General features: G+C 40.2%; 1 protein-coding gene across 1 annotated transcript in view; it reads left to right on the top strand.

Annotated features, from left to right (window-relative positions):
- Arr2 (arrestin 2) overlaps nt 1-12122 on the top strand; it is a 53523-nt gene that overhangs the window by 39118 nt on the left and 2283 nt on the right. The window contains exon 7 of the mRNA XM_083139857.1: nt 3422-3590. Coding sequence (XP_082995983.1) covers nt 3422-3590 — 169 coding nt within the window. The remainder of the gene's footprint in view (nt 1-3421; nt 3591-12122) is intronic.

The raw sequence follows: 12122 nt of genomic DNA, 5'->3' as shown, positions 1-12122 counted from the left end.
TTATTATAGTTTCATTAACGCACTCAACAAACATTTCCACAATAGATACTGTACGAAAACAGATAAATATACAGGGTGTATCATAAGTGATAGTCATAAATTTAACCAGAGATACATCGCGTCAAACCTAGACGAAAGTTCCTCTTCCACTTTTCCGAGAGATGCTCAGTGTTGGAGCTAGACACCACCGAAAATGTGGGAAAATACAGTTTACACCTCTGTAGGACGAGTACTATGGCAGTTAGAAACGCGTTCCAAAGAAACCATAAAGGAATCTTATGCGCTCTACCAGAAATGCACCATGCTAAATCTGTGGGACCTATGCGGAAGGGACTCCCCATAGGAAATGGGATTCCCCGCAGAAAGAATACGTGAAATGGGTATCTGAGGAAGCAGGTGGACGTCAATTACATGATATTCAGATACCATTCACAATTACGGAAACACGATAGACGAAACCGGGAAAATTTTAGCATGGTTGCGTTGCCGGAGGGGCAATGGGCATAGCAACACCGGCAGTAAATGCAACAAAATGCTCGTTGGCTGACGAATGTCATGGGAAAACATTGTGGTTGAATGTGACCTCAGATGGGAAACAGTTTCAAGGAAGATATTAAGAAAAAAATACCCTGAACACGTGTGATACTGTACAAGAAGTTACAGCAAGTGCTCAAAATGACTTCCGTTCATTTCCACACAACAGCGCAACCGTTGGAGTAGTGAATTCCGCACTCTTTCCAATATCCCTGGTGTATTTCGTATTTGTGCACATGAATCAATCACACGTTCCTCTAACTCGGCAACATTATCGACAGGAGAGCTGTACACCATGCTCTTCATGTGACCCCAAATACAAAAATCCAATGGATTTAAATCAAGTGACCGTGGTGGCCACAATACACGACCTATCCAGTGCCGACCATAGCGTCTCGTAAGGTGCCACCGCACAGGCAAAGCAAAATGTGCTGGTGCCTCATCGTGCATGAACCACATAAACAACCGCTGGTGAAGGGAAATATCTTCCAGGAGGCGTGGAAGATAATTACGTAGGAACTGAAGGTACCCACAACCATTGAGTTTTGTGGCAGGATGTGAGGTCCCAATATGAAATCACCTACTATACACATCCACACATTCAAGGTGAAACGTTGCTGATGTCGTGACTCAAACGTTTCATGGGGATTTTCGTTACACCACACGTGAGTATTATGAAAGTTCATAATTCCGTAACGAATGAATCCAGCTTCGTCTGGGAACAAAATGTCACATAAAAAGCGTGGGTGTAATGCAAGTTTTTGCAGCATCCACTCACAAAAGCTAACCTAGCCTCGCAATTCGTTGTTTGGAGACCTTGTACGCGTTGGAGATGGTACGGGTAGAGCAACTGGTGGTGAAAAATGCGTCACACACTGCTGTGAGAAACACCTCGCTCTTGTGCAGCGTTCCTCCTAGTTGACGTCCCTGGTGCTTCATCAACGCGTTCTTCCACTGTGATACGTGTTGGCTTACCGCTTCTTTCTCCATATTCAAAATTCCCGTGTTATCGGAAGCGTTGGTGTAATCTTATGAACACGCGACGATCAAGGTGCCGTTGGCGAGGAAAAGCTTCCTGGTACAGGCGTGCAGCCTCCACTGCATTGCCGTCTGCTTTCCCGTAGAAGAAATGCATGTCCGCATATTCCTCGTTAGTGTACACACTTTCCATTTGAACCGCGAAGTGCACTTCACTGACAGACACTGTTGTACGTATTCCGTCTCGAACAGATACACTTACTGAACTACGTCTCAGTGTGCCTTCTAGCCTTGACGCAAGTCACGCTGCCCCTGACGGTAAGGATAGGAACTACGCAAATTACGTATTACGTAATACTAGTAGAACACGTCGTATATTTTACGTGATTCAAAGGCACATACAGTATGAAGTACAGTAATTTCCAATAACGTCATGTACTTTTCGATTAGGGGTGGTATCGAAACGAGACGAGACGAGACTTTCCTTCGTCTCCGTCTCGACTCGAGTTCAAAAGGGTGATCTTCTTTTGGGTCTCGTCTCGTGTACTAGTTGGCCTACTCAGTCTCGGTCTCGTTTCGAACACGTCTCGAGGGTGGTGGTCTCGTTCTCGTCTCGTCTGCAGAGAGACGGTCTCGAATTCGAGACGAGGCCGAGACAAGACCGAGACTGGTCTCGGGCTCGGTATCATCCCTAGTTTCGATTAACAATACGTACGTATGTACGTAGGTATCGTACCTACATCCTGCATTTACACCACAACAGTACTGTGTCACAGTGCCCAAGTGGTAAAGTGTTCGGCTTGCATTTACTGTCAGTGTTGTTATGCCCATTGCCCCTCCGGCAACGCAACTATGCTAAAATTATCCCGGTTTCGTCAATCGTGTTTCCGTAATTGTGAATGGTATCTGAATATCATGTAATGACGTCCACCTGCTTCCTCAGATACCCCTTTCACGTATTCTTTCTACGAGGAACCCCATTTCCTATGGAGAGTCCCTTCCGCATAGGTCCCACAGATCTCGCATGGTGCGTTTCTGGTAGAGCGCATAAGATTCCTTTATGATTTCTTTAGAACGCCTTTCTAACTGCCATACTGTGAACTGTATTTTCCCACACTTTCGGTGTCTAGCTCCGACACCGAGCATCCCTCGGAAAAGTGGAAGAGGAACTTTCGCCTAGGTTTGACGCGATGTATCTCTGGATTCATTTATGACTATCACTTATGATACACCCTGTATATTTACATATAATTTTTAATTTGCTTTAATTAAACTGTTCAAACATTTTACATGGCCGTTTACTCTATCCCTAAAAAAACATACTGTATATCATTATGTATGGTGCCAAAATCCATACAAGCAATTTTAAGCGTGTTTTTAAAAAAAATCTATCTCAATAAATAAATTAACCAAAATTATTTTTTAAATGAAAATCATGATTTTTATCCACCCTGCTTATTTTCCTCGTTTCTCTCATCTGATGAACGAAAAATCCGTTTCGAGCAAGTGAGTAACAGTCGAGGACATGGTGTTTCTTCTTGCAATACAATCGTAGTTGAGAAAATGGTGTAATTTCGATTCATTAAGTTACAGTCACCGACAGACGAGGGACTCATAATGCGAAAAGGAAACTTGATTGATTTTTTCCTTTGGGGGGGGGGGTGATGCTTGTATGGTTGAATATGGTGACAAGGGGAGAAGTCCGATATATTTGTCTTTTCTTGAAGGAGAGGATCGCACAGCATCACCACTTCCAACACTGGTTACAATCCTTGATAATGCTGCGCGATGGAATATACTGTGTGAATTTTAACGTTCAAATTTTAGTGTAAATGCGAAGATAACTTTTGCTTCTTATTGAGTTTAATCACGCTTCTGTGATTAATCTAATCTTGATTGTTTCTTGAAGGATGACGATGTGAACTTGGCTTCCTCCACCCTCCTGCCAGAGGGCAAGAACCCCAACGACGCTCTGGGCATCGTCATCTCCTACTCTGTGCGCGTGAAGGTCAACTGCGGCACCCTGGGGGGAGAACTGGTGACCGACGTTCCCTTTAAACTTCTTCATCCAGTGCCAGGTAAGTTTTACAGATAACAGCAACTGCATATGCACCGTTGTTATATTGCATATACACCACACCGTTGGTGAGTAATTGTAACTCTGTCTGATTGTAATTTAACTTAACGTACTGTTTCCTTTTTTGCTATTTTCCTCATTTGTGTTATGATTTTATATTTATTTATTTATTTGCTTAAAGTTTCAAATACAGCAATGAAAGACCATTTTATACTGAAATTGTAGCAACAGGAAAATAAAATAAGAATAACAACATCAAAACAAGACAATACAAGATGGCAGACGAAAAAAATAAATTGTTACATGTACATTCTTAGTGATTATAAGAAACTGTGTTCTGACAAGAAAATATCAGTGTTTACAGGCAGGTAAGTGGGGGAGCCTATGTAAAGAGACCGCTGTAGGAGAGAGAGCCTTGTGGCGGGAAATGTGAAAGCTTTACGTTGCGGGTTGGCCGTGCGGGTACTCGTTAGGGATGGCCAGATCCGGATCTTAAAATTTTTCGGATCCGGATCCGTTTTGCCATCCCACATGCGCTTCTTTGGAAAGTAAGAATTTGTTTATAACATATTGTTACCTGCTAATATACATATATATATATAATACATACATACATACATATACCGTATATATAGTGTGTGCGCGAGCGTTCGCGATTTGTAATTAATTAATACACTTACAAGGGAGGTCTAAGTCTCCCCCTCCGATTTCCATGAAACTTGGCAGGTGTATAGAGGGGCCCAAAGGAAGAAATACGTGTTTTTGTGTTTCAGCTAAAAAAAATACTATTTTAGGGGGCAAAACCCCCCTCAAAGGTGAAGATGAAGACAAATTGACGCGAGGATCTGACCCCTGTGTGCCACTCCGATTTCCATGAAATTTAGCAGGTGTATGAAGGGGCCCAAAGGAAGAAGCACGTCTTTTTGTGTTTCAGCTAAAAAACTGTTTTAGGGGGGCAACCCCCCCTCAAATGTCAAGATGAGGAGAAATTGATGTGGGAATCTGACCCCGAAACCACGTAAATATAGCATAGGAAGAAACAGGGGGCATAGGGCCTCTCTATACACCTGCCAAATTTCATGGAAATCGGAGGGAGACACAGGGGTCAGAAGATCCCCACGTCAATTTGTCCTCATCTTGACATTTGAGGCGGGTTTTGCCCCCTAAAACAGTTTTTTAGCCAAAACAAAAAAAAACACGTATTTCTTCCTTTGGGGCCCTCTATAAATCTGCCACGTTTCATGGAAATCGGAGGGGGACACAGGGGTCAAATGCCCACTTATTTTTGTCCTCATCTTGACATTTGAGTGGGTTTTGCCGCGTAAAACCGTTTTTTAGGTGAAACAAAAAAAAACACGTCTTCCTTTGGGCCCCACTATACACCTGCCAAGTTTCATGGAAATCGGAGGGGGACACAGAGGTCAAATGCTCACTTAAATTTGTCCTCATATTGACATTTGAGGGGGGTTGCCCCCTAAAACAGTTTTTTAGCCGAAACAAAAAAAAACACGTATTTCTTCCTTTGGGCCCGTTTATACACACACCTGCCAAGTATCATGGAAATCGGAGGGAGACACAGGGGTCAGTTCAATTTGTCCTCATCTTGACATTTGAGGTGATTTTGCCCCCTAAAACAGTTTTTAGCTGAAACAAAAGAACACGTATTTCTTCCATTGGGCCCCACTATGGAGAATCAAACTTTTCCCGTGACTCGAACACTCCACCCACGGCTTACTTTACCGTCACGTTATCTTCCCCTACCACACCTGCCAAGTTTCATGGAAATCGGAGGGGAACAATTAGATAACTTCCCTTGTTAGTCTTACACTTTGTAATTATATAAGGCTGCATATATTATAATGTTTTATTTTAATTTGTAAAACTGTAACTGTAGAACAATTGTATATTTTTTGTATAACTTTTCTATCTTGTTATATGTGTTGAAGGTTTCATCCTGGAATGGAATGTCTCACATTTACGTATGTGTGTTTCTATTTCCAATACATTCGAATGAATACATATTCGTTTCAATGGCATTTACAAAATCACCTCTGATATTTTATGTTAAACAAGTAAGATTATTTTTGTGCACGAGTGTGTTAGCCGATGCATAGCAAAGTATTTTAGTAACGACACTTGAAAAAAATGATTGTAGGACTAACTAATGAAAAATTTCTTTGTAATCGAAGATCATAATACCTTTTAAGGTGTAGTAATTTTCTAATGGGATTGAGATACGAAACTCTCATATCCGGATCCGGAACTTTCGGATCCGGATCCGTTTGGCCATCCCTAGTACTCGTAGATGAAATTGGTTGACAAGGAATTCGGTTTTGTTTTGCACGATAGTCATTTTCATGTTTGTTCCCAAGGTTTCTTATCTCATCGCAATCAGGGTGTTGTTTCGCACGGCTGCACCAGGCGAACAGAAAGCATAGACGGATTAAAGATTAATGGAATAAACACCTGTTGTTTGTTTGGTAGTGACGATGGTATAAAGAAACATGCTGCTGTCCTGCTTGGTTATTCTGCAGTAAGAAGGAATTGTGAGAAGTTCTCGTCGTCGCAATGGAGATTATAAAATCCAAGAGGGGTAGTCCTGTCTTACTGTTTGAGGGATACCAGTACAACCTGCAGAGAACCTATCAACCGTATGGGTACGTATAATTTTATTATTATTATTATTATTATTATTGATCTTATGTTTTAAAGAAATGAACTTGGCATTAATGTTTTCTTTTTTTGCAGTTGTGCATAGACAGAAGAAAGACGGGTTGTCCTGGTGCGGTGGGTACCAGCCAAAGGTGATCAAGGTTGATTTCGAACAAGCAGCTATAAACTAGCTAGAAATTACATTCCCCGATGCCCAGGTGTCAGGATGCGACTACCACTTCGGCCAAAGTATCTGGCGAAAATTTTAGAGCCTAGGTCTCTCCGAGGAATAAAAAAATAACGAAGATATACGCCGCCATATCAGGATGTGTTCATCTCTGTCGTTGATTCCTAGAGAAAGGATTAGTGACGGATGGCTGATCGTTATGGAAGATTTTCCAACGGGAGAGAAAATTGAACTGTTTAACGATTACTTTGTACAACAATGGCTAGAAAACCCGAACATTTTGTTAGAGACATGGAACTGCTACGGTCAAAGATACGGAATCAACTATGCTGTCGACGGTTGGCACCAAAAATTGAACTCAACAATATCCAGGAGTTGTCCGCACATATTTTCGCTTGTAAAGGCACTCAAGGATGATGCTGCGGCGGCTTTCAATTATTTCAGAAGAATTGAGATTGAAGGTAATCATCACAAAAAAGTAAAAGGACGTATATTAAACTTGACGCCAGGATAAAATCTATCCAGGAAAATCTGGTAAGGAGCAGTGATCTTAAAACCTATTTGAGAAGATTGTGCTACGTGCAAAAGTTATGTTAGTGTTACCTATAAGATTTGTTCTTCTTGAAACAATACATTGGAAAGAAAATATAAATAAATATGTTTTTAACATTCAATTTTGTTATTTATTTTTCGAAGTCATTTTCCTTTCCAAATTGAATAACAGTATTCATTAATTTTGTTTTCGTTTGTGGTTATTTTCATTCCTCATTTATTTTGATTTTCATTCGATTGTCTTTAATTCATCTATGCTTTGTGTTCGCCTGGTGCTGCCGTGCGAAACAATACCCTGATTACGATAAAATAAGAAACCGTTCGAACAAACACGAAATCAAAGTCGTGTAAAACAACACCGTGCGAAACAACACGCAATCAATGATTTTATGCAAATATTTCAGGTCTGGTAGTTCGTGACGACTGTGTGGTGACAGGATGTTCAAAATAGACATAATATCTGTTTTATGGAGGTGTCTGAGAGAAGGTATTCTATGGCGAGCAATGGCGAGGAAAAGCAAGCCTGGAAGAATTAGTTTTAGAAGCCATAGTCCAGATGGGAGAGCAGTATTCAAGAATGGGAGAGATAAAGGATTTCAAAAATATGCTAATGGCTTATTGGTTTTGGATTTCAGGGAACCTGTACAGAAAACCAAGGATACGCATGGCTAGTTTAGTAGTATGTGTAATGTGCTCATTGAAGTTTAGTTTTTCGTCGATGATAACACCAAGATCTCTTTGACAGGAAACCATTTTGATGGGACTGTTTTCGAGAGTATAAAGAGAAATAATTTTGTTATTTTTTAAATAAATGGTGAGGCAGGAGCATTTCTGAGGATTCGATTAAAGTTTCCACTGGCGACCAGGGACGTCGGAACTTATTTCGGAGTGGGGGGGGGGGGCAAGTTCTTAAATCCACCAACCAATTTTTACAATCTATTTTCCTACATAGATACATATTATATATATATGTGTGTGGGGGGTATGTGTGTGTGTGTATATATATACACATACATACATACATAGACGATCGGAGATGAACTCCCTACCAAGACTAAAACCCACAAATCTTTTTTAAAATCTCCAAATCTTTTCTAAAAGCTGAAGATAGAAAAGGGGCATTCAGCACACGTAAGGACAACTCATAACCCCACAGAGGATTGCACTGGCTGTGCGACCAAACGCCAGATTCTTGTGGGTAAAGGAAGACGTAATTCTTCCTTGTTGTAGAGCAGTCAAGTGACCTTGTTGAACTTCCCATTAGGCGCCCTACAGATATCACCTTGTAATTAAATGGTCCCTGGTTCAACAGCAGGTGAAAGAACTGTCCAGTGAGAAGTACTGTAATATTCCAATTTATACTGTAGCATTACTCCCGATTTTATTTTTTTAAAAAATTAGGGGACGTCCGGTACAAAGAAAAGTATTACGTAAAATACGTCTTGAAGTTTTATGCTGCTGAATGATGTTGATTATCTCGAGATATCGTTCTGGGGATGTTATCAAGTTTTCGGGGCTGATGATAAAAATGGAGCCTATTTATTTAACATGGTCGACATCCAGAAAAAATTATATTTTTATTCAATTTTTGTCTCATTTTTATTTCTTGAGTTAATCGCGATATTGAGAATGAATTATGATTAGATTAAGTAGTTAACGCTACAACAACAATAACACACTCATGCGTGGCCCAGGATTCGAACCTAAAACCTCCCCTCCCAGATACAAGTGCAAGGGAAGTTAAATGTTTGCTTGCAGGCATTAAAAGCATGTTCCTTACAAGCAGTTTGCTATGTGTATAGGCATTTAAATGTTCAAATCATTTACAAAAAGAATGCATTTTCAAAGCTCGAAATTCATGATGGCTATACTATTTGAACTTAAGGAACATTCTTATCGACACTACTTAAAGTCAAGAAATGTGGAGTGGAATTACTGTTATGTAATTTTTGCGAATCATAAATGCAATAACTAAAATTTAAAAAATTGTCTGGTTTCAATTTTGCATTGATATTTCATGTAGAAGAGGGGATAATGTAACTGGCAGGCATGTGAATAGCATTTTACCTTGTAGGTATTGTATATGCTTCCATGAGTGGCAGGTTATAAGATTCCATATGGGTACAATCGTTCTAAATTGCTGCCGATGGCTTTCGGGAGATTAAACATGCCAGACTGTTCAGTTATATGTATTTTACTTTGAAGTTGCAACTTTTATAATTAATAGACAGGGACATTTATTTCTCTCCTGTTTCATTGCCGGTTTTTCAACAGTGAAGACTCCAGTAGTAAATAACCTGGTAATTTAATAAACTTTCATTCGCAAAAGAGAAATTTGCATGTGAAATTTAGGAATATAGGCTACATAAAATTGGAATCTCCACCCACAAAATAGTATCGCTCGTCGGCTACATCCTCCCTCTCCCTCTTTTTCTGGAGAGTTACCACTTTTCAGTCACCGTTGCGGTTAATATGATTTTATAAATAAATGAATGAAATATAGTATTACAGCACATTAAATTTTTTAGTAAAATAGCTCAAATAGATTAGTGTAAATTATAGTGTATTCTGTTCATAATAGCATGTAAATTCAATCAATAAATACATATATTTGTAAATAGAAAAAACAAAATTATCCGAATAGTGCCTCAAAAATTATGAGAAGCATTCACACAACAGAGTCCCAGAGTACAGCATACTGTACCGTAGATTCTGACGCTTGTGGGCATCGATTTTTTTTGCATTTTTTATAACAAAAGGGACCAGATTGCATTAAAAAGCAATATTTTTTTCTGGAACTTAGGAGGTTATAGTGGGATCCGAACCCTGGACCCATTAATTACAAGGCGAAGACTCTACCACGGCGCCATCGGGGAGGCATCTAAAAACACGCCTTCAGAGAAGCACCTATTTAGCAAGAGAGAGAGAGGATGAGACAAGAAGTCAGCAGTGTTACGGAGGAAAATCGTGGGAATTTAATCTGGTCCTAAAGAGCGGTGTATGGGTAATGAAGCAAGGAGAGATTTAACTTCTTGAGAAGAGGTTTTGATGGTGGAGAGAGTGTTGGTAGCAGCATGCGAGGTGAAGTTTTTGTGAAAGAAATTATTCAATAAGTGCACTATTTTTTCTCCACAGCCTGTTTCCGATTTGTACGTGCACATGGGGACAGGTAGTTTTTGCTTTCTCGATTGAACAATGTACGTATAAAATTTCTTGGGATTAGTGAGGCACAGTTTTGTTACATTGTTTACGTAGTCCTTATACATTGTCCTAAGTAAATGTTTGGGATGACGTCTGATGTCACGGAAGGTTTGGTGTGTATGCACACTGGAGCATTGCTTCCACAAATTTCAGGCTTCCTTTTGTTTTTGTACACCAGGACTCAAACCACACCGGATATTTCGTCGATTTTGCTTTCCTGGTCGGCACGAAGTTATCAATCACTCCGGCAGTACGTCCACAAACATCACTGATTTGTTGACGTCATGTCATCATCCTGTGAAGTACACATCAACAAGTACACATCTATGCGCTGCCCGTTCTGTGCCACACAAAATGCAATACGTTCCCGCCAGGCCTCATGGACACGCATTAACACTGCAGGGTCCACAGAGTCACACGCTTGCTGGATCCGGTGCTGGAAGATGTCAGAGATCACTGATTTTGTCTTGATAAACCATGGTATTAAGATAGCCCAAAAGGTAAAAATCAAGGGACATAAGGTCCAGTGAACTGGGTGGCCACTCAGCGGGTCCTGCTGCATTTGTACTTGTTCGATGGATCTCTGATCGACTCCTGACACTGAAGCCAATCGGACTCTTGACCAGGGATGGCACGATTACAATTCCTGTTTCCTCCTCGGTAGCGGTCCTCAGCCGTCCACTTCTCTGTCGTGCACAGATCTTGTCTCAAATTTCTGCAACACACGAAACACTGTTGTGTGTGAAATGTCGTCTCTCTCTGGATGCCGAGCGTTTAATACCTCTGCAACGACCCTGGCACTGCCTCCCCACTCAACAATTTTAATCCGTTCTTAGAATGTTAGCGCCATGTAACATCACCTGGAACGAATAAATAACAACCCATTACATTACACCAAATGCGAACTTTAACTGTCAAAATATCCTCACCAAATAAAGTAATAGGAAAAATTACTGCATATTCTTATTCTGAGAAAATGCACATCTTAGATGTCGTGTCACATAACCCCCTTCCCGTTTATAAATTTGGAGGTAATTCCAAAATGGCGGCTTTCAAGATGACCTCAATGATACGTACTAGCCCCAGGTGTGTCTCTAACCCCATAACCCATGTCCGAAGTTTCATCGTCCTTCATCAAGCCGTTTTCAAGTTAGAAGGGTGGTGCTGGCTTTTTGCCTCACCCTGTAGTTTAAGAACATGAAACAATTTGTGACTGGGAAGCAAATAATTCGCTCTCATCCTTGTTAGATGTCGCTAGCATCGCCGAGTAAACGAAGGATACGGTAAACCCCATTTAGGTCCCCCCCCCTCAAGGCTCACATGCTCCCCCCTGAGATATCTGGAGACAATTCATTAATTCGAATAGTGAAATAATAATATTATTTTCCACGATTTACAGGCTTCAGTTACAGCAATTAACTGCAATATCCAAGAAAATAACGAGAGAACGTTTTCACAAGATACATTAGAATCAAGTTGACTTAATCAATGATTCCTAATACCATGTAACTAGAGATGTGCGGGACGGATTTTTTTTTATCGGAACAGGATTAGGAAGGTAATATTAATAATTCTGACGTTCGGAACTGAAAAAATTATCCATTTCCTGACCAGATCTGGAACTTTTCGGGACGGGAATTTTTCGAAATTGCCATATGCGGTGAAATATCTTGATTTGTACATATTATTTCCCATGTATGTGATTTTTCTTGCACTTCTGGAATAAAAAACTATTAATTTCAAGGAATTTCAGATACTTCATAGTGAGGAAATTATCAAGAATTAACCTCTTTAAAATAAGACCCTTTGGAACATCTCCGCTGTTCGGGATTAGGAAATACTCGGGAAATTATATCCCGAAGTCGTGATATGACCTTGATAATTCAAATCCACAGCTCGTAATTTTGAAATATTTATATATCTATTCATACAGTAGATTCT

This window comes from Lepisma saccharinum, chromosome 18 (genome assembly GCF_977018435.1).
Source record: "Lepisma saccharinum chromosome 18, izLepSacc3.1, whole genome shotgun sequence".
Lineage (NCBI taxonomy): Eukaryota > Metazoa > Arthropoda > Insecta > Zygentoma > Lepismatidae > Lepisma > Lepisma saccharinum.
Note: the sequence above shows the minus strand (reverse complement) of the source record. Positions and strands in the feature narration are given on the sequence as shown.